The 24,441-nt window shown below is 46.7% G+C and overlaps 5 protein-coding genes across 7 annotated transcripts; 3 read left to right on the top strand and 2 right to left on the bottom strand.

Annotated features, from left to right (window-relative positions):
* The first annotated feature begins 2,524 nt into the window (after positions 1 to 2,524).
* LOC4330840 (uncharacterized) lies at positions 2,525 to 7,972 on the top strand. 3 transcript variants are annotated; one of them, XM_015767393.3, is made up of 8 exons: positions 2,568 to 2,813; positions 3,278 to 3,386; positions 3,473 to 3,577; positions 3,668 to 4,444; positions 5,425 to 5,782; positions 6,930 to 7,011; positions 7,156 to 7,415; positions 7,535 to 7,972. In XM_015767393.3, exons 1-7 carry the CDS (start codon positions 2,679 to 2,681, stop codon positions 7,354 to 7,356), a joined length of 1,767 nt encoding a protein of 588 aa, XP_015622879.1. In that variant the 5' UTR covers positions 2,568 to 2,678; the 3' UTR covers positions 7,357 to 7,415; positions 7,535 to 7,972. The 3 variants fall into 3 exon arrangements, with proteins under 3 accessions (XP_066163946.1, XP_015622879.1, XP_015622878.1); XM_015767392.3 differs by having other exon boundaries at positions 3,278 to 3,410; XM_066307849.1 differs by lacking the exon at positions 3,278 to 3,386 and having other exon boundaries at positions 2,525 to 2,813.
* Positions 7,973 to 9,080: 1,108 nt separating this feature from the next.
* On the top strand, positions 9,081 to 10,711 carry LOC4330839 (putative mannan endo-1,4-beta-mannosidase 9). Its single transcript, XM_015769478.2, has 5 exons — positions 9,081 to 9,434; positions 9,523 to 9,717; positions 9,843 to 9,965; positions 10,072 to 10,268; positions 10,351 to 10,711. Exons 1-5 carry the CDS (start codon positions 9,081 to 9,083, stop codon positions 10,709 to 10,711), a joined length of 1,230 nt encoding a protein of 409 aa, XP_015624964.1.
* Positions 10,712 to 11,121: 410 nt separating this feature from the next.
* LOC107280099 (uncharacterized) lies at positions 11,122 to 12,247 on the bottom strand. The gene has a single exon (XM_015769559.3). The coding sequence runs from the start codon at positions 12,053 to 12,055 to the stop codon at positions 11,420 to 11,422; it is 636 nt and encodes a 211-aa protein (XP_015625045.1). The 5' UTR covers positions 12,056 to 12,247; the 3' UTR covers positions 11,122 to 11,419.
* A 795-nt stretch (positions 12,248 to 13,042) lies between these two features.
* Positions 13,043 to 18,105, top strand: LOC4330838 (bZIP transcription factor 23-like). The gene is made up of 4 exons (NM_001416921.1): positions 13,043 to 14,222; positions 14,686 to 14,757; positions 15,832 to 15,861; positions 17,417 to 18,105. Exons 1-4 carry the CDS (start codon positions 13,332 to 13,334, stop codon positions 17,495 to 17,497), a joined length of 1,074 nt encoding a protein of 357 aa, NP_001403850.1. The 5' UTR covers positions 13,043 to 13,331; the 3' UTR covers positions 17,498 to 18,105.
* Positions 18,106 to 19,440: 1,335 nt separating this feature from the next.
* Positions 19,441 to 20,827, bottom strand: LOC4330837 (uncharacterized). The gene is made up of 2 exons (NM_001416922.1): positions 20,210 to 20,827; positions 19,441 to 19,918 (listed from the first exon to the last, which is right to left on the bottom strand). The coding sequence occupies exons 1-2, from the start codon at positions 20,685 to 20,687 to the stop codon at positions 19,839 to 19,841; spliced, it is 558 nt and encodes a 185-aa protein (NP_001403851.1). The 5' UTR covers positions 20,688 to 20,827; the 3' UTR covers positions 19,441 to 19,838.
* Positions 20,828 to 24,441: the final 3,614 nt, after the last annotated feature.

Raw genomic sequence — 24,441 nt, 5'->3', positions numbered from 1 at the left:
TGAAGCTAGAAAGTTTCCAAAGCCGCAAATCCAACTATAATAAGTAGGTCATTTCCAACCCAATGACTAGGATGGTATCCGTAACATTAAATAAAACTGTCACCTAGGATGAAAAATGATGTGGAAAGTGAATACATGAGAAAAGAGAAGGAAACCTTGTCTTATATGAGACTTGGTTTCTACACAACATCCAAGACATCATATGAGATAAATAGCATTAAATTTAAATATATATAGTGATGTTTGTATTGGAATAGTAGTGTCTAGTACCAGTTTTTTAATGATGTAGAGTTTATGGAAACTATGTGTAGTGTTTTGAGTTAGGAATAACCTAATATATCAAAATTTACAGCGTGTTCGCTGCAACGAACCTGGGGAAGAGGCGGAGCCGGTCGACGTGGAGGGCACGTGCGGGTAGCCATGGAGGCCAACAACGGTAGCAGGGCGGTGAATAAGTAGTACCGTGATTCTTGGTCAGGCTGAATCTTGGGTGTGTGTATTTATTGAGTAATCAGCTAATCTTGATCGGTAAGCATAACACGAACAAATTGCGAGTGAAAGCCATGACTTCGTGATGTTTCCCTGCAATCATCTAAAAGAAAACTTACAATATGATATCTCACTTGCGGCGGCCTATCTCTAGTGGATTCACCCCAATGATAAGGGCGGAGTCGAGATTGTGCATTGTGGAGAAGAAGACGAACATAAACACTCCGTGATTGTATCAGTAAACTTTCTTTGCCATGTATGATCATCGATCACTCTCTGGACGTCCGACTATCACGAGCGGTTCGTCCGTGATCTGTTGAGTTTATTATACGACTACGAGCGTACAACGGACAGGCTGGTCCGTGATGATCCAGCGCAATCATGTGTACCAATCGGCCCTACTACAAAAGCGCGAAGCTTTGCTTTCGCAACCCAGAGCCGTGCCAAATTGCAGCTGATGTACGCACATCGTATACCGGAAAGAACTGTTCGTCATGAAGAGCAGAAGACGTCCGTTGACGCTGACGGAGAACCAGGCGTGTTGATGACTTGATTGCAAACTCGTACGGATGCTGATGCCGATCGATGCCCCTGCTACACGATTGTTGGGTCACCGCATTAGAGCAAGTCTAACAGTACAGAATACTACCAGCTCCAATTCATTTATAACCAATCTAATAGCCAATTCATACAATAGTTGCTTACTATACTATTAATATATGATCCCACATGTCATACACATAGTGTATCTTAGAATCCGTGCTGCAGCTGGCTACAGATCTGTAGCCCGCTGCTTCTCTCTCTCATCGTTTATCTTAGAGCAAGTTCAATAGTAGAGAGAGTTAACTGCCGGCTCCAAAATTCACCACATTATTTAAGAGATAACTAAACAACGGTAGATACAGCAATTGGCTACACCCATGCTTTAACCAACGCATCCTGTCAGGTGTTGGTAACTTCTGAATGTTCAAGTTCTAATTTTCGATTGGTTATCCCGAGCGGCAGTGGCAGAGCCCCTAGGCGCTCGTGCTTGAGCCGGCGACTGAATTGTCGTCCGCTTTGTTCTCTCTGCTTTCCCTCTCTTTATCATATATGTTAAAATATTAGATAAGCAGGCTTTATACCTGCTCTTATTAAAATGTGTTTATAGTTGGCTAACAGCGTTATTGTACCTGCTCTTACTGCGTGACTTGATTTCTCCTTAAAAGCATCACCGGCCAACCGTGCTGGATAGCATAGTGCCACTGTTGTAGTATGTCACTCGAGAGAGGAGCAGGGGGAGCACAAGTGTCATGATTCCACCAATTCCCTAGACTGTTTAACGCCTCTCTCTCCGTGAACCTTTTTCAGTAGGAGTACTAGCTGACCATGATCATGCCACAGCCCACAGCACGCGCCTAGCAGTAAAATAGTGGCAGGGGCAGTAGTACTGTATTAGCTGGAGCGGTAAATCAAGAATGTATTATCCTTCTACTGCAGCTGAACAACCCAGATTGTACTAACCTGACCTGTAAATCAATAAGAGATGCTAGAATTACACCATTTGAAACAAAAAAAAATCGCTCGGAGCAGGAATCCTTTACGCTGGGCCTGAAAGACGCCACGGAGAAGTGGAGAAAGCAAAGCAAAGCGCCGTTTATTACTGCACGCGTCTGGGGCACCTGCCCTGGCAAGCATGGCACTGGTACTGTCACGGCAGTATCATCACCCGACCTCACAGTCTCACCTCGATGGGGGGCCCACACACTGTCGCAGTGTATCGAGCGGGACCCACCACCTTTCCGACGCACCCGGCTCCGCCTGACACGCCACGTGATCCGCCGCTGACACGCGGGGTCCACGACGCGGACGGTGTCCACGTGTTCGCGGCTGGGTTTTAAACGAAGCAAAGGAATAGTACTACTCCCTCTACCACCCCGACAGAAAGATTCGCGCCAAGTCAAAACCCCGGGCCCGTGGGTCCCACCTTCCATGTCTGTACTGGAAGCGAGCGGTGCGGGGGACGGGCCCACCTGGCAGCGAGAGCGAGGAACCCATGTGTGAGTGTGAAATGCCCCCTCGCGCCCGGTTGAAACCTTGCCGCACTCGTCGGCAGCCGCGTCCACACCTCGGCTGCTCCTTCCCAGTTCCCCCACTCCACTGCCACCACCCCCTCTGCTTCATCGGGGAATGCGACCGCGCGCTCGAGCATGCGACGCCTCGAGCCCGGGCTAGGGTTCCCCGACTCCGCCTCCGCCGCCGCCGCGGCCGACCGACGCCACCATCCCGCACGACGGAAGAAGCCGCCGCCGCAGCGGCGAAGGCGACCGGCGGCGGCCGCAGCAGTAATAAACATATCCCGCTCTTAACCTTCCCCTTCCTCCGCCGCATTGTCGTGTTAGGGATGGCTGCGGCACGCGCATCGCGAGTATTTTAGTGCAAGGGGCGGGCGGGCGCGGTAGAAGTCAATAGATCCAATCCAGCCACGCGCGCCGCTCACATGGCGGATCCGAGGTTAGTGGCGAAACCATCCCGCCCAAGCAAAAGATAAAGCCAAAAAGGAGAAAGAGGGCGGGCGAATTTGAACAAAGCTAGGCAAAAGCGCCGCATCTGACTGCTTCGTCGCTTTTCTATCATTGCTATTTTGGTGCGATTCGCCGGCTTACGGATCGCTCGCTGTTTCGAATTCGTCTCTGCTGCTTGGGGTAGTGTGAGTGTGTGACTAGTGCGGCGACTGTGCAGTGGTGTTCGGTGGTTTTGATTTCTCCTGATTGCTGAGGCGATTGCCCTCTCTTGGCGGTTTCTGCAGCCGGCGGTGGGGCCTCGCGGCGCGACCGATCCAGATCCAGCGCCCTCGCCGCTGCGCGTGCACGGCATCGGCATCGGCAGCCACGCCTCGCGTGGCACGGCACCGCGAGGTTGGTGGGCGGGCGATCGGCTTGGTGTGTGCTGTGTTATCCCAGTGCCCGCACATTTGTCGCCAGCTAACCTCTTCCACACGCAGGTGAGGAGGAAGAGGAGGAGGAGGAGTGGAGAGGCGACGGCGACGCGGGCTCGGAGGAGGAGGAGGGGGAAGCGGTCAGTGACTCCTTCTCCCACTCGCTGAGAGGTGATTAATCTTCCCTTGTAGTACGGTTGCTGCTTTTGTGCTCTGTTGAGTGTGATTGCTGACTTCGGTTTGGAATCTGTTGGTTGGTAGAGTGCCAGAAGCAGCGGAAGCTCAGAGCGGAGGGGGCTGCGTTGCTGCTTTCACCGGCCAAGCATGAGCTCACCGGCGGAGGTGGTGGGAGCATAGAACTGCTGGTGCTCTCGCCGAGGTGCTTGGTTGGGGGTAATGTTGGAGGAATGAGCAAGAGCTCCACAGCGTCATCACGGAGCAGATCAGGCACATTCCCGAGCCCCGGTACCCCAAACTACCACCGGCATTGCGCTAGCACCATGCAGTACCCTAAGGGATGGAGCTCAGAGCGGGTGCCACTTGGAGGTGGTACCAATAGGAGGTATGGGGGCAGTGGGGTTGTTCTTCCTTTCAACAATGGGAGGAAGCTGCCATCAAAATGGGAGGATGCAGAGAAGTGGATCCTAAGTCCAGTTTCCTGTGATGGGATTGGAAGGATGTCAGCCCCGGCGCCTCACCATAGACGGCCCAAGTCAAAGAGTGGCCCACTTGGCCACCCAGGCGGAATACCGGGTGCTTATGCGGCTGCTTCGCCGTTTGTGCCCTGCTTTGATGGTGTTCTGGCAGCGGCTAATTTTGCAGCACATTCTCCTTTTTCTGCTGGGGTTCTCATGCCAGAGCACGTGCGCAATGGTGACTTCAGCAGTGGAAGAGGTAGAAGTGGGGATGATGGCAGTAGCCGATCTTACTCTGCAGAGAAGGACCCATATATCTTGAGATCAGCAAGTATACATGCGTGGACAGAGACACTTATGGAAGCATCCGCCTTTGCTAATATCTCAGAAGAAACTGCACAAGGTTTGATTACGGCAGTCCCTTCTCCATTGTTATCATTTATTTGTTGGTATCTTGTCATGCGTTCTGATTCTGTTGCTACTGCAGTCTGCACATTTGTTATTTTGCATAAGATTTCATGAGGACGCTTGATATAAGTTTTGCAGCTTGTGTCACTTGTCCAGCGTGGACTCATAATTCAAGTAACAGCTTGCCTGTTATCACAAGCTTCGAATACGCGACTTTCCAACTTTCTGTTGATGTTGGGATAGGCCAAAAGAGTGCATGGCGTTTGTGATATGTTTTGGTATCATCAAATTGAACTTTCCACTTTAGTTTGTAGTGGTTAGTGAGCATGCATGACATTATGCTATTTGCATATCCTGTCATTTTTGCAGTGAGATACTATAATAAGAAAGATGCTCACATGCATAACGTCATACTACTACCTGTTAATGCATCTAAAGTTCTTCAATCAATACAGTGTAGCACAAAGGTGGAGATTTCAATCATACAACCCCTTGGCACTCAAATCCGAGCATCCATTCTGTTTAGACTGATCTTACCTGTTCACATTTCTAAGCATGCAAAAACACCTGATGCATATGCACTTGAACATTTAATTCTTTGACATGTGGACTGGTAGATTGTTTGGGAACATTTGAATCGGCTTGTAACATCTTGTTTTTTCCAGTTCTAAGGCCTTTCAAGTGTCTGATGTGTTCTGTGATCTTCTGTCTTCAGAAGGCTAGTTGTGTCGTTTAGATGGACATTATAAAAGACTTTCCATAACCATGTATGCCATCAGATAGTGTACATCAGGATTATGTTATTTCCATCTTGCTTAACAATGAAATGGATATAATTAGATTTTTGTCAACCAAAATAAAAATGTTATGGCATTTTTATGTATTGGGGATTTTCCACAGTTAATTCAACAACCTTCAGATGTATCTTCATATATGCTAATTAAATTTCTTAACAAATTTGTACCCTGCGCACAGATGATAAATTGCAAGGCCTGCGAGGAGAAACTCCTGCCATTTCCAGTCCAATAATAAAGAAAGATGTTGCCACACAAATGAGTCCTGATGACAGTATATCGTCTTCTCCAAAAGCAAGACATTCATGTTCCAGTTTACCATCAGGACATCCTATTAAAGAACCAAATAGTAATGCACTTAAACCTGAAGTCCGAGATGTCCAGGTAGATGATCAAGTAACTGTGACCCGGTGGTCCAAGCGACATGTAACACGAGGGTCTGATAGGCGGTCAACAAATATTGTCGAGTGGAGGAAGAAAACAATTGAGACTCGAGCTCCATCTTTTGATGAAAAAGAAAGAGAAAGCTGCGTATCAAAGTAAGATATTTTCCCCATGTTTATCATTTTTTTTATTTGTAAATTTGATTTATGCCTAGAGACCAGCATACAGTCATGTACTTCATATTGTAACTCATAATCCTATACTGCCAACCTACTGTCAGTGCCATAGTGACTATACTTCTCTGTTGGTTTGAATTTTGAAAGTCTTATGTTCTTTTTGTTGAAACCTGAAAGAGAAGTCTATGCCACACTCCAGGTCTCCTGCTGAAGCTGATTTGGTTGTATGCTTGTACATATACATAGGCAAGCGGAATTCGATTTGACTCTTATATGGTCTGCCAATAAGTGGCAAATTAAATATTTACTCATTTTCCTTCTTAAGAAACAAATACTATGCAACAAATTTGATTTTAATGCGCAAATCTATTTCAAGATGCCATAGGATCACAAGCCAGTAAGCCACAGGTTCTTTTATAAAGTTATTTTCACAGCATTCCAATTTATAATATAAGGGACTAGACTGTGAAATGGTTATTTTTTTTTATACGGTCTAACTAGCTAGGTGGCAGAAAAAAATGAATAAAAGACAAAACCATACTAATATAATCAAGAACCAATGTTGTATGGATGAGATATCCACTTAGTCATATGTAAATTTAGCCTTTTTTTTATCTATAAATTTTCTCAGTCCCTACTTTTTAGTATTCAGTTATGCAACCTAAACCTTGTGCCTGTTTTTCCCTTTGAACAGAAGAAAAATATGTTTCCCCTACTTCTTTCTTTACCCTTCGTGAATACCAGAACTCCGGACAGATAATAGTACTACCTCCGTATTTAAATATATGATACTGTTGACTTTATTTGGTCTTTGGTGTGCAACTTTGATCATTAATTTTCTATTAGAATATAATGGTAATATCTAACAAGATTATAATATTATAAAAGTACTTATTAATGAAAAATCTACCCATATGATTTTTATGTTTTCATACTAAATATTTTGAGTTCTATTGATGGTCAAAGTTTAAAAAGTTTGAGCAGATAAAGTCAATAGTGTCATAATTTAAATACAGAGCAAAAAAAAAGAGAGAAAATTTTGCAGTGCTTAGTATGTAATATTGACTTACTAATTAAGGCCACAAACTGTGACTTGTTCTATTGCTGAGACTTTATTTCTGTCAAGGTGCAAGAGGGAGGAAGCGAAGATCACTGCTTGGGAAAATCTGCAGAAAGCAAAAGCAGAGGCAGCAATTCGAAAGTTAGAGGTAGTCTTTTGTACTTCTGTACCATAAAAATGCATGCTTGTATAATTGATTTTCCTGAAGGTTTACTTTTTCTTTGATTATATGGAATTAAGTCTTTTTAATGTAATAAGTTGTGGTTACATGTTCTGCCTTCTGTACTTTCAGATGAAGCTTGAAAAGAAGAGGTCATCATCGATGGATAGAATCTTGGGCAAACTACGCACTGCTCAAAAGAAAGCGCAAGACATGCGTAGTGCAGTTTCTGTGAGTGAAGATCAATGTGGAGTGAGAGCAACCAAGAAAGCATCATACTTGAGGAGAACGGGCAAATCATTCAGTTGCTGTTTCACCTATCGTGCTTGCTAGTTGTGACATAGTTGGTACCGTGGGCGTAGCAATGGATGTACCTTTGTAGAAACTTTTTGGTGAGTTTTTGCTCGTATAATGGTAAACTAATTGTGGTGCAATGTACTGTTGTGGTGTTGCCTGTCTTATTAGAGCATTTTTACTTGAAAATTTATTAACATTTCGCATGAATCTTCAGGACGTTGCAGCTCATGTCAGCCAACAAATCAGAATTAATCAGGAAGTCAGATTTTTCCTTGCTGTGGCAGCTGGAGGTGACGGGGTTATTTAAAGAGAATTTGCATGGTCTGATCGATGAAATACCTGTAGTGCCAGTGGAGTGGTATAAATCAGTCATCGAGCAAAATCTATATTGTAGTTAATTTCGTGGATTATTGCTCCCGTTATTCTGTGCCTACAATCAATCTCTGTACACCCAATAGAAGCTCCTTCGAGTTCGAGAGCTTTATGCTAGTCACCACCAGATTGGCCAGGTTCAGTGGTTCTCATTCTGATTGATATGTATCTTTCCATGGGATTCTGTAAGCAAAGCAAGCCTTGGGGCTTGTACTGATATATTGTATTGAAAGAGGTTATGAGAGCTGCAAGCTACGACTGCAGCTTGCTCTCTTGTCCAGTTTTGCTCTTTGAAGCCCGTGTGGTTCTGTTTAGATGTTACTATATCTTATGCATACAAGTTTTTTGTGTACATACTACGCACATTAACTAAAAAGTTTCACCAAAAGTTTAAAGATTGGATTTTATGTGTAGATGGAATATTACTAAAGGTACATTATTTTTAAAGAATTTTTTACGATATTTGTTAGTTGGTGTGTACAAGAAAAGACGACTTGTGTGCATACGATACGTTTCCTTTTTAGACATCCAGGATGCCAATAGTTATTTGTGATTGTCTATTTAGAATTTCAGATTATCCTTTGCTCACCCAGAACTGATGTAGAGTTGGAGTTTAGTCAATGTTGGCAACATTTGGGGGAGACTGCAAAGTAACTGCTGTAGCACTAGCTATACATGAGTATATAAAGTGATGATTGCATGGGCATAAATACATTGATGAAAAAACAAAACGAACATATACAATCCATATACAATCCGCTGGGGCCAAAATTTTGTATGCAGGCCATTGAACGCCAGGTTGCTCGCTTTTTTATGGTACAAATTGAAGTTGTGTTGGGAGTACCTTCATGGCATAGAGGTTCTCAGAGTTTCTCTTTGCATAAGTAGGAGTACAGCGTTCTTCTATTTTGTTGTTCTATGGGTTCAAGTTGAGTTGAACCAGAACCTTAGGTCACAGCCTGACCCCTGATAAGTTAAAGTGCAATAGTCCGGTTGTATGACGTTAATTTATACCAGAACAGAACCGTCCTATACGAGAGCTATTTATACGTTCGAGCATGGGACATTGGAACATACTTTCGTCTTCCTCCAGCTAACGGCCTCGCATTCTCTACATAGCCTAATCTGCAGGATTGGTTTCATGAAACCCATTCTAGCTTACACCACAAACCATCTTTACATATACAGGAGAGTTAGTTTCATGCCGGCTGCCGCTACACCAGAACAGGAAACCCTGCGTGGCCATGATGTCATGGCCGGCCGGCAAGCTTTAGCCATATCTATATATAAAGAAGCACTTCATGCACAACGGCAGTACACATATCCAAATCTACGTTGTGTTCGATCGATCACTGCAACATCCATTATAATACAACATAGATCGTATCATGGGGAGCAAACGGCGAGTAATCTTGCTGCCAACTTTGGGCGTCGTCGTCCTGGCCATCGCGGCAGCCGTCCTCTTGCACGCCGGCGAGGCGGCCGACGTCGCCAACGGGCAATTCGCGAGGGCGAGCGGGACGCGGTTCACGGTGGGTGGCCGGCCGTTCTACTCGAACGGCTTCAACGCGTACTGGCTCATGTACATGGCGTCCGACCCCGGCGACCGGAGCAAGGCGGCCGGCGTCCTCCAGCAGGCGGCGAGCCTCCGCGCGACGCTGGTGAGGACGTGGGCGTTCAGCGACGGCGGCTACCGGCCGCTGCAGAAGTCCCCCGGCGTGTACAACGAGGACATGTTCATGGTATCGTTGCGTACGTGTTGTGTACACCATGCATGCGTACGTACGTAATGGTGACAATTTTGGATAACAATGTTGTCGTGTGATTCAGGGACTAGATTTTGTGATAGCCGAAGCGAAGAAACGAGGGCTGTATCTGATACTGAGCCTGGTGAACAACTGGGACGGATTCGGCGGGAAGAAGCAGTACGTGCAGTGGGCTAGGGATCAGGGACACAACCTGGGCTCTGACGACGACTTCTTCCGGAGCGACGTGACCAAACAGTTCTACAAAAACCATGTCAAGGCACGAGCTAACATCCGATACGCTGACAGTTTATAACCTGAAAAAAAGAGAGGAAAAAACATATCTGACAGTAAAAAACGTCCTCGATTAGTCGATTTGACGTTCTGCTCGCATGCATGCAACAGGCCGTCCTGACCAGAGTGAACAAGATAACCGGAGTGGCGTACAAGGACGATCCGACCATCTTTGCATGGGAGCTCATCAACGAGCCTCGCTGCCAGAGCGACCTCTCCGGAAAAACACTTCAGGTAAACAAAACTCAGTTTTAACCCTCGTTTAATTCGTCACCGGCCCGATCACGCCATGTGTTGCAAGATGTACTAATTTGTGATCGTTTGATCAATGTGCTTGCAGGCTTGGGTCACGGAGATGGCCGGGTACGTGAAATCCGTGGATCCGAACCACATGGTGGAGATCGGGCTGGAAGGGTTCTACGGCGAGTCGATGCACAAGAACTTCAACCCGGGCTACACCGTCGGCACCGACTTCATCGCCAACAACCTCGTCCCCGCTGTCGACTTCGCCACGATCCACTCCTACCCCGACCAATGGTATAGCACACGAATGACAAATTAATCCATCCATCCAGTGTGATATGGTTAATTTAACTGGTGAAAAATCATATTGCGGCAGGGTGTCCGGCGCGAGCAGCGACGAGCAGGTGGCGTTCATGAGGAAGTGGATGGCCGACCACATCCGCGACTCGGCGGCGGTGCTCCGGAAGCCGCTGCTGGTGACGGAGTTCGGGTGGTCGGCGAGGTCGAACGGGTACACGGTGGCGGCGCGGGACGCCTACTTCCGCACGGTGTACGACGCGGTGTACGCGTCGGCGCGGGAGGGCGGCGCGTGCGCCGGTGGCCTCTTCTGGCAGGTGATGGCGCCCGGGATGGAGAGCTGGACCGACGGCTACGAGGTGGTGCTCGAGCGCAGCAAGTCTACGGCCGACGTCGTCGCTCACCAGTGCGCCAGGATCGCCGGACTCAGCCCGGCCTAGTTTGCCAATTCACGAGACAGCGATAATTTATCTACACGAAGATAATCAGGAGAGGATATATTGTTATTATTATGCATAGGGAGATATTCAGAGGAGCTTAATTTATTTTTCTAATCGACAATATCGCGATGAGGAGACTTTGCGATGAGGTAGATGTTGATTTTCTTGGAGAGAATAATATTTTATACACGTATACTGAATTATTCCCTCCGTCCCTAAATATTTGACGCCGTTGACTTTTTAAAATATGTTTGACCGTTATTTTTTGTGAAATATGTAAAATTATATGTATATATAAAAGCATATTTAACAATGAACCAAATGATAGAAAAAGAATTAATAATTACTTAAAATTTTTGAATAAGACGAACGATTAAACAAATTTAAAAAAATCAATGACGTCAAATATTTATATACGGAGGAAGTACTTGTTATTACTCCACTCGATGTACTTTGTCCAAAGGAAAAAGTACCCCGAAAGTCCCTCAACTTGTCATTGAGTTATAAAATCGTTCCCCAACCACAAAACCAGACATATGACATCCTCCAACTTATAAAAACCGTGCACTGTAGGTCTCTCAGTGGTTTTGACACCGATTTTATTCTACGTGGCGGCTGAGTCAGCATGGGACCCCACATGTCAGGATGCCATGCCAGCACCCTCCCTCTTCCCCTCCTTTCTCTCTCTCACCTCTCGACGCGGAACGGCTATCCTAGGAACCACGCCGACGAGGTGTCCTTCTCCACGACGCACGACGGGGACCGGAGCAGCGACGACGTCGTGGCGATTGCACCCCACGTCCTCCTCCTCCTCGGCGAGGGCACCGGAGCTGCTGTCGTGGTGCATGCGGAACCGTGGGAGGAGAAGATGTAGACGCGGAACCGTGGCGACGCCGACGGCGACCGTTTCTCCTTGGAGCAGTCGTACTCGTCGAGCATGTGGGTCAGGTCCTCGTCCCAGGTGACGGAGACGAGCACGTCGAGGTCCTCGGCGACGACCGCCACCTCCGTCCTGAACATCTCCTCCACCTTCTTCTTCAAATCTGCACGCGGCGAGAAGGGTATCGAGCGGGGCACGGCGAGGATGCGGGTCTCGCTGTCGATGTACTTGAGGGCGTCGTCGGATGGGCAGGGCATGATGCGGCCGCCGAAGCTGCAGAGTATCTTGATGCGGCTGCCGCCATCGACGCAGGCTCCACGTCCGCCGCCGCTGCAGATGCTGGTCGGGTGGCGTACGTGGGCGGCCGTCGCCGTACAGCTCGCGTGGCGGCGGTACAAGCACCGCAAGACGCTCGCGTTGCTCTCCTTCATCCGCGCGCAGGCCGCTGTCAGGCGGCCGCCCATCTACGCCTGTCGGTGGCGCGCACGTAGCCGCTGCTGGCGCGCGCGTAGAAGCCTGCGCCCGGCGTTGAGGCCCTCCTGCTCTCGCGTCGTCGTCGCCGCCGCCTCGTCGCCCGTCGTCGGCCGCTGGACTCCCGCCTCCCCCACCGGCCTCCTCCCACCGGCCAGCTGCCCCTGCCCAACTGATGAGGAGAAAAGTGAGAAAAGAAGAGAGAGATAGAGGAAGATAGGTGGAGAGGGGAGGGGAAGAAGAGGCTGACATCTGGGTCCCATGTGGGTTTCATGTTGACTTAGCCGTCACGTAGGATAAAACCGGTGTTAAAACCATCGAAGGATCTGGAGTGCATGATTTTTGTAAGTTGGAGGATGCCATGTATCTGGTTTTGGTTTTGCGGTTGAGAGACGATTTTGTAACTCGATGACAAGTTGAGGGACCTGTGGTGTACTTTTTCCTTATCCAAAAGGCCTAATGCAAAGCAGTTAGGCCCTTCCCACCAAGGCCACACTATCCAGCCCAATGCTAGGTGCTCCCTCTCACGCGGCCCGCGTCACGGCTGATTGCCTGGTTGGTGGTGGTTCCACCACGATCCGCACCGTCCACCTGTCCCCTCCCGCCCGCACAGATGCTCCCACCTCGCGTCCTCCCATAGGGCAGTCCGTCGCGTCGCCACCCGTCAGCATCGTGCGGATGCCGCCACGTTTCGCGTCCCCCGCGCACAATCCTCCCCCCCGTGTGGTCCCCACCACGTTGAGTCCAGCATCCCAACCAATTGAACCAAACACGATTAAAATACCTTATCCCACTCGACCCACCCCACCCCACCCCGCAGATCCCCCACACCACTGACACCCCGGCCCCACTGCGAAGCCCCCGCGAGATCTGATGACCGGAGTACGAGTGGTGGACCAATCGCTGTGTGCGCGGTGCGAAAAGGGGAGGAAGGAGTATACTAAAACTTTATTACCCGGCACGCACTAATCGAGATTGGAGGGTGTCACTTCGTCGCTCTCGAGGCCGGCGTTTTAAACGCCCCCCCCACACGGCTCCTCGCTGCCGACACCTGTCCGGTTTCCTCTCCTCGCCTCGCCGCGGCGCCCGCGTCCTCCTCACCAACGCCAGAGCTCCACATCCCACCTCTCCTCAGGTTCCCGTCTCTGATCCCTCGTTGCGTTACGGGGAAGCAGGCGTGGTGGTTGCTCCCCGTGCGGAGTTTTCGATTGGTTTGGTTGGGTGAGTTTGGTGCTGGGGTGTTGGGGATTGGTTGGTTGGAGTTTGGAGATGGATTTTCCGGGAGGGAGCGGGAGGCAGCAGCAGCTGCCGCCGATGACGCCGCTGCCGTTGGCGAGGCAGGGGTCGGTGTACTCGCTCACGTTCGACGAGTTCCAGAGCACGCTGGGCGGGGTCGGGAAGGACTTCGGGTCGATGAACATGGACGAGCTCCTCCGCAGCATCTGGACGGCCGAGGAGTCGCACGCCGTCGGCGCCGCCACGACGACGACGGCGACGACGGCGTCCGTGGCGGCGGCGGAGCACGCGGCGGTGGGGGCGCCGCCCGTTCAGAGGCAGGGGTCGCTGACCCTCCCCCGCACGCTCAGCCAGAAGACCGTCGACGAGGTCTGGCGCGACATGATGTGCTTCGGTGGCGGCGGCGCCTCCACCGCGCCGGCCGCCGCGGAGCCCCCGCCGCCGGCGCACCGGCAGCAGACGCTCGGGGAGATCACGCTGGAGGAGTTCCTCGTGCGGGCCGGCGTGGTGAGGGAGGACATGTCGGTCCCGCCCGTCCCGCCGGCGCCGACTCCTACGGCGGCTGCTGTACCTCCCCCGCCGCCGCCGCAGCAGCAGACGCCGATGTTGTTCGGTCAGAGCAATGTGTTCCCTCCGATGGTGCCTCCGCTCTCGCTGGGAAATGGGCTGGTCTCGGGAGCTGTCGGACACGGCGGTGGTGGTGCCGCGTCGTTGGTTTCGCCGGTGAGGCCGGTCTCGTCCAATGGCTTCGGCAAGATGGAAGGCGGGGACCTGTCGTCGCTGTCGCCATCGCCGGTGCCGTACGTTTTCAAAGGTGGGCTGAGGGGAAGGAAGGCACCGGGCATCGAGAAGGTTGTCGAGAGAAGACAGCGGCGGATGATCAAGAACAGGGAGTCTGCCGCGAGGTCGCGCCAGAGGAAACAGGTGAAAAGTCCTTTTTGTTGCAACTTGCAACTGTTTAGCATTTACTTGTCGAATTGCCTTGCCTTCTAGTACTTGCCTGTAGTGACATGTGTAGCACATATATTTTCCCTTTTAAGCATTTCTTTTCTTTTCGATGCGACAACTAACAAATAGTAATAACCGTGAGAAATGTTTATCATCATGCTGATCGTTTTATTTGCTAACTAGGATATGTGCCTCATATTTGCAAAGTTTATGCTGTATTTGGTTCAAACATACTGAAATTTAATTAGTATAAACGCTATAAACATATCTTTTGCACGTATTAAGCCTAGCCTAAAATTAGTATACACGCTATAAACATAAAACAAAGTGGTGTTTATAAAACATAAGCATATCTTTCTCCTTGCTAAGTTGCTATTGATGTTCTAAAACTTTTTGTCATTTTTTATGGATTTAATTTGTGCTTCCTGATATGGAGCAGGCATATATGATGGAATTGGAAGCTGAGGTAGCAAAACTTAAGGAGCTGAACGATGAACTCCAGAAAAAGCAGGTACTCTCCATGTTCTGTTTACATTTCTAGTTTGAGTTTTGTTCGTTATAATTTGGAAATACTTCTTCATGAGTTGAAGTACGTAGTACACTTTGGTAATCTTTAAACTTTCAAACATATGGAATTCCAATGAAGCATTTGATGCTGGCATATTATTCATTTGCCTGTGAACTGCCACTCTTTAGATTGGGGATTTGATGATACGCCATTGATTTCAGAGGGACCCTTGTGTCACTGTCACATGGTGGCAAGTTGCTAATCATCAAACTAAAAAAATTGCTGTTTTGAAATCTTAAACTATCAGTTTTTGTTATTCTCAATTGTCACTAGTTTGCCACATGTCCACTTAGTTTCTAGCAGTAGTCTCCAGAGCATTTGACCAAGTGAGGTCCTTACCAATAGAAATATTATAGGTGTTTTCATATACTTCCTCCATCCTTAAAAGAGTATCTTTTTAGCTATGAACATAGACAATACCACTCTTTTAGTGACAGAAGTTGTATTGACGCTATACTCTAGTGTAGCCCCTTACTTTATAGTCTACTCTTGAAATTGGAAACTAATTCTAAACTGACAAGTTACCATGAAATATGTTCCACGCTTGAAAGTTAGTTCTAAACAAAACTGAAGGCATGGTAGAGTAATCAAAGTCGGTTCCATTTTAAACTGTTTAAATAGTTTGGTGGTGGACTGCTGGTTAGTTGCTTGCCTTCTTTGTACAGGATATTTCATTTTATAAATTGTAATATACGTAGCTTATCATGCATCTTAATTGCAAGTCTAACTAAAATAGTACTTATGAATGTTGCATTGCACCCACACCCACAATTGTGATTATTTCATTTTGCACTGTCTTATTACATTCTTTGAGGTTTGCCCTTGTTTTGTCCGCCTTTCATGGTAAGTACTTCTGAGAAGGAAAACAAAAGAAAGGCTTTACATGATTCAAACATAAGTGCCTTAAGACCTGACAATTCTATTCCCTTAGGATAGTGGACTAGTAGGCAGTAGCTACTCTATTCATTTGATTATGCTTTAGCATTTGAACTTATTTTTATGTATTCTAATGTGCAGGATGAAATGTTGGAGCAGCAAAAGAATGAGGTAATTGCTTATCTTGGAAAAAAAATCTTTTGCTCTGGATAGGTACTATGTTTTGCTTATTAATGTCAAACAAGAAACAAAACGAAGCTGTGCAACCTAGGCATGCTCTGTTTTACTGATAGCTTACTTGTTTACCAAAAAGTTTTACTCTGTAAAATCTGATAGTTTTACCCTTTACATGAGTATTACAGCCTAATCTGTCAATATCATACATATGCTCTGCTCTATGATTATTTTTCGCTCGTAATGTATGGTGTGAATTTTAACAATTATTGTTAGGAAAATGTATGCTGTGTATATTAACAATTATTGATTCACTTGTTTGAATGTCAAACGTTATGTTCTGATTGATAGCTACTGGTCGTGAGTTTTGGCTTTCACACTATTACCTTATAGTATGGGATTTTAAGCAATGATGAAGTAAAGCTTTGTGGGGGGTTGAGAAATAATGAGGCAAGGACTGATGTCGATGTGATTGATTGCATTTTCCTACATCAGGGGTTAGGTGGCAGCATTTAAATGGCTTAAACTAAAAAAGAAATTCTTTGAATTGATCAGTCAACTGCCATCATTGTTGAATTATAACCATTTAAATGATATTTCATCTATAATAATACAGTTTTAACTAAATGCAACATTGGAAGGGCAAGCAAATATTAAAGTTTATTCAAAAAACAGTTATTTGATGTGTGTATAGTTTAATGCCTATGTTTCCATCGTAGTGGGGTATAACTGTATTTTCCACAACATAACACTTAAAAAAGTTATGACAGGATAGACAATTGTGAAACTGTCAATATTGTTTGTTACAATCAATTTAACTGACAATTTTGACTGAACTTTACATGAAGTTAACACATCTCTCAACACTGTAAAATCTGTGGATACCTCCTTAGGCCAATCGTTGTAAACTCTGCTGAGAAGACTGACTGTTCTCTGTAAAAAGGGATATGTTCTCATAACACTGAGGCGGCAGAATTTCAAACCGCACTCCCTCCATGTCCTAGTTGTTTTTCCACATCTTAGACCACTAGTTTGAATGTGTACAGAAGCTAAGGGAGTGCCACAAATGGTTTGAAACTTAGAATCATCAGTTTTTTAGAGGCTACTCTAACCCTGAAAAAATGTGGATTGGACAAAAACTGAATTACTGAATGCTTGCTCTAACTAATACTGGTATGTAGCACACATACTTGGTATTTCTATTTCTGAGAAAGAGCCTCTTGTAGACTCTTGCCACTTCTACTCGACATAATTGTATTTTGGTAAAAAGGAAAACAATGGAGCCTCTGATGTTATCATAAACTGTACAATTCATTTTTGAAAAAGCAAATCACCACTCAATTCTATTTAATTTATGTTGTCCTTTGGTTGGGTTTTAATGACTTCAAAATGGGGTTCCTTATTTTTCTGTCAGCATACTATCTGACAATTGTTCCTGGTAAATTTGGGAGAGAAGTTTCCAAGCTTTTCGTTTCCTAGTTTGAGATTTTCCTCTGGCTTCAAGACACCACCGCGTAAAAGTCTAATAATGCACTGTTAATGGTTTCTGCAGGTTCTAGAGAGAATGAGCCGACAAGTTGGACCGACAGCAAAGAGAATTTGCCTTCGGAGGACTCTGACGGGTCCATGGTGATCGAAGCTAAAGGCCTAGTTACCTGTAACTAGAACACAGTCCTTTCAATGTGAGCAGTGATCATAGTAGTTGTAGGATGGTGAAGCTGAAGACCTGGTTACCTGTAACTAGAACACAGTCCTTTCAAAGTGAGCAGTGATTACAGTAGTAGTAGGATGGTGAAGCTGCCAGTTACCTGTAACTAGAACACAGTCCTTTCAAAGTGAGTATAGTAGTAGGTTAGTTCAGAATCGCCAGATCGATCTGCCCTTGTAGGCCAACCATTAGTCCGTGGGCTTGTCTCTTGGGCGGACAGGCTGCCTGAGATATTCACTCGATAGGTTTTAGTTGTCTGAGTTATATCCAAGCATTGTATGTAACCTATTTAACCATGGTGCCTGCTACCTGTATTGTATTTTGCTGCTGTAGGAACCTATGTCGGTGTTACCATCTTGTTCTTAATTTGTGTACTTCTCTTGCCATTTTGGATAAGATGTATCTGAACTTATACATATGTACTTTTCCTTGCCATTTTGGACAAGATGTATCTGAATTTACATGAACCCATTTTGGACAACGTGTATCTGAATTTATATGAACCATGGCACTGGGCTGTGTGTGTATACTGTATAGCATTGTGCCAAATTTGTGAGAAACGGATTGCTTATCATGGATAACACTTGGACAAGATGTATCTGAATTTATATGAACCATGGCACTGGGCTGTGTGTGTATACTGTATAGCATTGTGCCAAATTTGTGAGAAACGCATTGCTTATCATGGATAACACCACGAGCAATGTGGGGGCGCCTGGTCATGTGGCCGGCCAGTGACGCGACATGAATTTGGGGGACGTTTCGTGTAGCTGTCCGTCTCCGTCGTGGCCATCCTACTCCGGGATTGATCCAACTCGCTGTCCAGACACGTGCAGCACCTGAGGGGGCATCTCATTTCACCTCATCACTTCATCGGAATAGCTCTCCTGGAGAATCTGGACAAGCATCTCACGATTCTTTCACCAATTGGGTATTATTAGCAGCGTCGGATAGTATAACAAACATTCTCAGAGGTCACGTTAGTTAGTCAGGCTAAAATTCTCTCAGAAGTCGCGGTAAAATCGTTTTTGCAGCACAGGACACACCCGCGTGCCACTTGAAGGGCACTGTCAGAGCCTTTTCTTTTTACATTCACTGACTTTTTACGTTCACTGACAGAGCTAGCTATAGCTCTTCAATTCTATCGTGAGCTGTAGGCTGTGTTTAGATACAAACTTTGGATCCAAACTTTCAACTTTTTCCATCATATCAACCTGTCATACACACACAATTTTTCAGTCACATTGTATCAATTTTAACCCAAACTTTCAACTTTGGAAGGTACTAAACACAGCCGTAATGCCTGTACGTCGCGGCGCCAACGGACGAGCACCGTTTGCCACTCAAAAAGAGCCCGCATCAATGCACGCCAATTAACACAAGATTGACCTCCGGGTTAGTACCAGCAAACCTTGCACGGCGAGACGGCGTTGCTGTTTACTGCGACGCCGCCGTGCGCCTGACGAACGTGACGGGTGTGACCCTGCGTGTGTGTAGAGTGAAGTGAGAAAGAGACGAGAGCCCCCGTACCAGTTAGAGACAGACAGATCGCCGTGCCAAGACGACGACGGACAGGGACGCCCAACTGTACGTGCCTGCGCTGCGTGCATCCCTCCTCCCCCATTCGGCGCCAGCCGGACCACAGCCTGTCCTGCCCACCCCAACCAAACAATTCTCCGTAGAATGCACTGCACATCGATGACGAAGACGACGATGTACAGATGATGCAAAGCCTGCATCAAACCGGGCCGTCTGCTCTGCTTCACGGCTGACGCTTTCTCAAGAAGAATTTCAGGCTTTCAGATTCTTTCGTCTCCATGCAGATTGCAGAGAACATTTCACTTTTGCATGGTTGATTGTTCATCGAATTTTGAGAGCAATGAGCATGAGCAATAATCATTTTTTTGGAAATAAAATTAGTCTACCTCATGGATTTACATTGATGATTGATAAAGATCTGAATTAGGGGAATAAGCAAGAAATCTGCTAAAGTAAAGAAAAAGGATGGCTGAATGACTGAATGATATTATGATAATGTTAAATGAACTTGAACTGTTCAAGATAGGATAGATAGGAGGAGGGGAGCCGGCCGGAGGGTGGAAGGCGGCGGCCCACCAAACCCTAAATTCCTTTCATTTTCCTTTTTTTTTTCCCGCATCCGACGCATCGAGGCAGGGGATATTCTTTTCTTATCCTTCTAAGTTTTCGTTCTTGCATTCTTCTCGATGCAAGAGAAGATGTCAATGGCGTGGCGTCGCCGACGAGTTCAGCAACGGTTGCGCACGGACAACGCCACCACCTGCGCCCACTGCTTCAGCCTCATCTTCACCGTCTCCGGCGTGTCTCCTGCACCACATCGATCAATCAGAATCGAAATCAAAATCCAAAACTTTTAACTAATAATCGAATACCAAAACATCGAGACGACGAGACCTAAATCATATTTATTACAGAAAAGAAAAATCTCTGTTTTCTCTGATAAGATTCACAGGTGCTCTGCATCTAGGAAGTGGCCTCTCTCAATCTAATCAACACCACGATTGATATATATCATGGAAGTATAATCAACAACAGCACGATTGATGTATCAATGAAGTGGATGCGACTTGCGAGTACGAGGTAAACACGTATACATACCTGGAGAGAGTATGGACATGGGGCTCCCGAGCGGCGACTCCTCGGACACATCCGACGAGGAGGCGCCGCACGAGCAGGGGCTCGCGGCGGCGCAAACCTCGCCCGCGCCGCCGCCGCCGCCGCCGGCGTTGCCGTGAACGGCGTAGTAGAGGTCCAGCGCGGGGAGCGTCTCCACCAGGCGGCTCCTCCCGGCGCCGCACAGCGGGCACCCGGCCGCCTCGAACCCGAACCCGAGATCCATGCACCCGCGCAGCTCGTCGAGGTCGTCGTCCGTGACGCTCCTCACCCGCCGCAGCGCCGACGACGACGACGATCCCTTGTTCATCCCGCGCCGCCGCTCCCACGCCTCGTCCCTCTCCATGTCCGGCGACCACGAGTTCTGCTTCTGCAGCCCTAGCCCCACCCCCGCCGCCGGAAGGCCCCTCCTCTTCCCCACGCCGCCGCAGCCGCCGTTCATCAGATGGCTAACCTTCTCCATGACGGCGGCGAGCCGTCGGCCCCTCCCTCTCCGTCCTCCTCCGCCCGTACGCCGTCGCGTCGGGCCGCCCTCCTCCTCCTCCTCCGGCCCCCGCCCCGCGAGGCGAAGGGGGGATGTGGGAGACGAGAGCTTCGAGGCCCTCGAAGCCGCCGCGGCGATGGGATTTTTATCCTCTCCTCCTCCCGCCGCCGCCGCCTTCCTTTTCCTTTGCGCGGTCAGCTGCGTGACGTGTGCCGACGTAAGAGGGAAAGAAGCTTTTATTTATATATATATATAGCCCTTGATCCAACGGTGGTGGTTTGAATCGGAGGGCAGTAATTATAAAGGCATTTAATTTGGGTCACGGACTCACGGGAATGAGGAGCAAATGCACTAAAATTTCACCCGTTTATTGCCGTTTAAATCGCCGATTTTGAGTTCGCCCGTTTGAATCTGTGGTGGGTTCGGTTGTGATTTCAGTGCGATGCGGTACACACTAGTATTTGTACGACACGAGTGCCCTGCTCGGCTGCCTTACGAGCGCAGGTCGATGACAGGTGGGACCGGTAGTCAGAGAAACTTTATGATGATACAGTAAAAGATAATATTTTTTAAATATATGGCAATGTAATTAGTGTTTACAATATAATAATATGTGTAAAATTTATACGACTAAAATTTTTTAATACAACATAATAATTGTTTATGGGACACCGATTCTAATGCAAACAACTCATTCATTTTCAACCAATTAGATTTTTTTTCAAAAAAAAGGGGCAAAAGCTTTGCCTAGTATATATTGATAGAACATATTTATAGGGACAAAGAGCAAAAGCCAAAAGAAAAAAGTCTAGTTAGTCCGCGTTTCCTAGAATATGAACTCTGCTAGTGGGGTTGCCCCTGCCCTCACCCATGTAACCGCTTCTTTCTTGATCTTTGCAATAATGGTTGGTGCCTTGGTGGTATGGTGTCAACGTGTTGGAAAATCTTTGCATTACGTTCGCACCAAAACTCCCAAGCAATGAGGATGATTAACGACTTCAGCGTCTTGGTCGGTCTCGGCAACCTCAGCATGAGGTGATACCACCAATCCTCTACGGACGTGCGGTTGCCCCAGTTCTACATGTCGAGGTCTAGACCAATCCAGCGTTGGATCTCCTGCCAGATTCGCTTGGAGAACCTGCAGTGCGCGAGAAGATGCGTCGATGTTTTCTGAGTGGTGTAGCATAGTGGGCAGATCCACTGATTCACCCATCCTCTCTTCTGTAATCGATCCACAGTCCATATCCTGTTCCGTATTAATAATCAGGTGAAGATTTTGCACTTAGGAGGTACGAAGGGAATAGTTTTATCAGTATTCAAATTGGATAATTAGAAGAGCCCATGCTTGATTTTGGTTTTAACATGGGAAGGTTTTTTAAAAAATCATGCCAAGATCTAATCGGTTTTAGCTTGACTGCTTGAAATTTGTGAAAGTCCTGCAATCGAAATAGCATTGCCGTTGCTTGATCAGCTAACCACATTAGGTGGTAAGAGTTGCTTGCACAGAAAGAAGAATGATCGATCAACGTTTACATGATTGAGTATCCACAATCCCTCATGCATCTCACTATCAATCGTAATCCCTCTCGACATGGATTGACAATACAAAAATATCTGCAGACATATTTAAAATCCATTTTCCCACCCAGAAATAAACATCAGAAAATCAATCTGATTCCGACAACACAATGGAACTTGTGTTCTCACCAGGATTTCATGGTTTGCCAATCGCAATTAAGCATTCCTAATCATGTCTGATCCACACGTTCAATGATTTGTACCGAGGGGATGAGTTCATTTCAAACTTATTTGCAAGAGTAGCTTGACAAGATATCTAGCCCATTTAGAATATGACACTTCCTCTAAATACAGCAATTCAACTTTATACAAAAAACTATGGCAATTCAGCAACCAAAGGCAATGGAAGCACAGTAGCATATCACAGTACACTGTTCGATCGAAAGTTCTAAACTTGTCTAAAATTGTCAAGAAAACGAAATCCCTGACGTGCCTTGAACAAGGACATGCCATAATTTGCACGGCATACTTGACTTTGCTTAATACTCAGTGCTAGCTTTCAATAGCTGCGCGTAATGCCATTCTCTCCAAAATAGTTGGTGCTTTTAACTTGCCATTTGGGTCATGTTTCGAACAAAGAATTATTCTGAAATTTCATTGATTTCTTTTCACTGAATGTTCTAGAAAGCAATGTAAACCCTCCTGTATTTCAATTGATTTTGTATATATGTAAGTTGACAAAAATTCAAGATGCGTGCTTACTGCTTAGTCAAATTACAACATTGCTACTAAATAAATCAGAAGAGAGCTTCATTTGATAAGCGAGGCTACTTTTCTTGTTAGTCAATGTCGTCATGGAAGACCGCCTCTTAACTTGATTACATCATGGACGGCTCCCAAGTCTCAACAACCGGTATAAAGATGGTACTGATGTGCAATGATATACAGGAGCAACTTGTTCTTGCTCGTCGTTTCTGATTGGCCAATCTGTAAAACAATGAGAAGGATGACGACCTACTTCAATAATGTCCTTTTATAATTGCAGGTATTGGGGAGATTTCACGGCATTGGCAGCCATAAAGATACGCATATGTATGCTCTATGATGTTGTTGCGTCTAGCTGAACTGCCGAGTGGTTTCGCTATTGCTTTTGGTTGGCGATTAAACAAGCGTTTTGTTTTGTTTTCTCTGTGTAAAATAATGAAGTAGCCAGTTAGGAGTACAACCAAACTGAACATTGACCCGTTCCTAGGCTGAAATTGGCATTTGCTTCTAATAATAATAACCTGCCAGTTCTGAATTCAGAAGAAAATAAAAGCCTTAATTAGTTTAACCATTATGCAGTGACAACACAACTTGCAGTTGTTTTTCCCTTCGAGTCCATGTCATGACAGCTGACTAGAAGTTACCTGCATTAATCGCACTGCGAAATGGCAACATAGTTTCGTGAGAAGAAGGCAAGATTATTCAGACAAATACAATACTACACCTAACAATGACCTCACCTGGAACATCTTTGTACTCTTTCAGAGGACTTGACCTTGGGTTGGAACTAACAAGGAACCGACACTAGTTTTTCGTCAATGGTCAATGCATTAAGTGCCATTAAACATCAACCTGGAAGGCTGGAACCTCATAAATTATATCTCTCTCCCAAAATTTGACAGAATCAGCAGGTAGAACTCAGCCACAGATAATACAGGTAGCAATATAATGCTTCCTCAGTATAGGTCTGTTGCTGTGGGAATAGGGTATTAACGAATCAGGGTTGCCGATGCCTACTGGATTTGCCTTCGCCATCACGGTACTGCTAATGGAGAAGCATGACTTAAGCTGCACATTAATCAAATCTGGTTATATGTTGGTCATTTCAGAGCTGTGCATTGCAGACTTGCAGTGCAGGAGTGGTCATCACGACCACTGGGCGACTGGGTCCTCCACCCGTATCAACTCCAACGTGTGGGAGCCAAAAGATTTAAATTAGTGGAGAAGCCGGCCGGCCCTAATTGGCTGGATCAAAACTTTGCTCTTGCATGCCTTCGATTTGAAGATATTCCACACCCTTTCGGCCTTTCGTTTTTGTCGCGGTCTCGACGGAATACCTGACGATGGATCGGCAGCGATGTCAAACGGCCGCAGCTAGCAGCATGTGCGGGAAATCTTGACCAGTTTTAGCGGCTGGGTTTGAGCTTTCTCCACGAAGAAATTTTCAGAC

The sequence above is a fragment of the Oryza sativa genome, chromosome 2 (assembly GCF_034140825.1).
Source record: "Oryza sativa Japonica Group chromosome 2, ASM3414082v1".
Lineage (NCBI taxonomy): Eukaryota > Viridiplantae > Streptophyta > Magnoliopsida > Poales > Poaceae > Oryza > Oryza sativa.
This window is presented reverse-complemented; position numbering and strand designations above follow the sequence as displayed.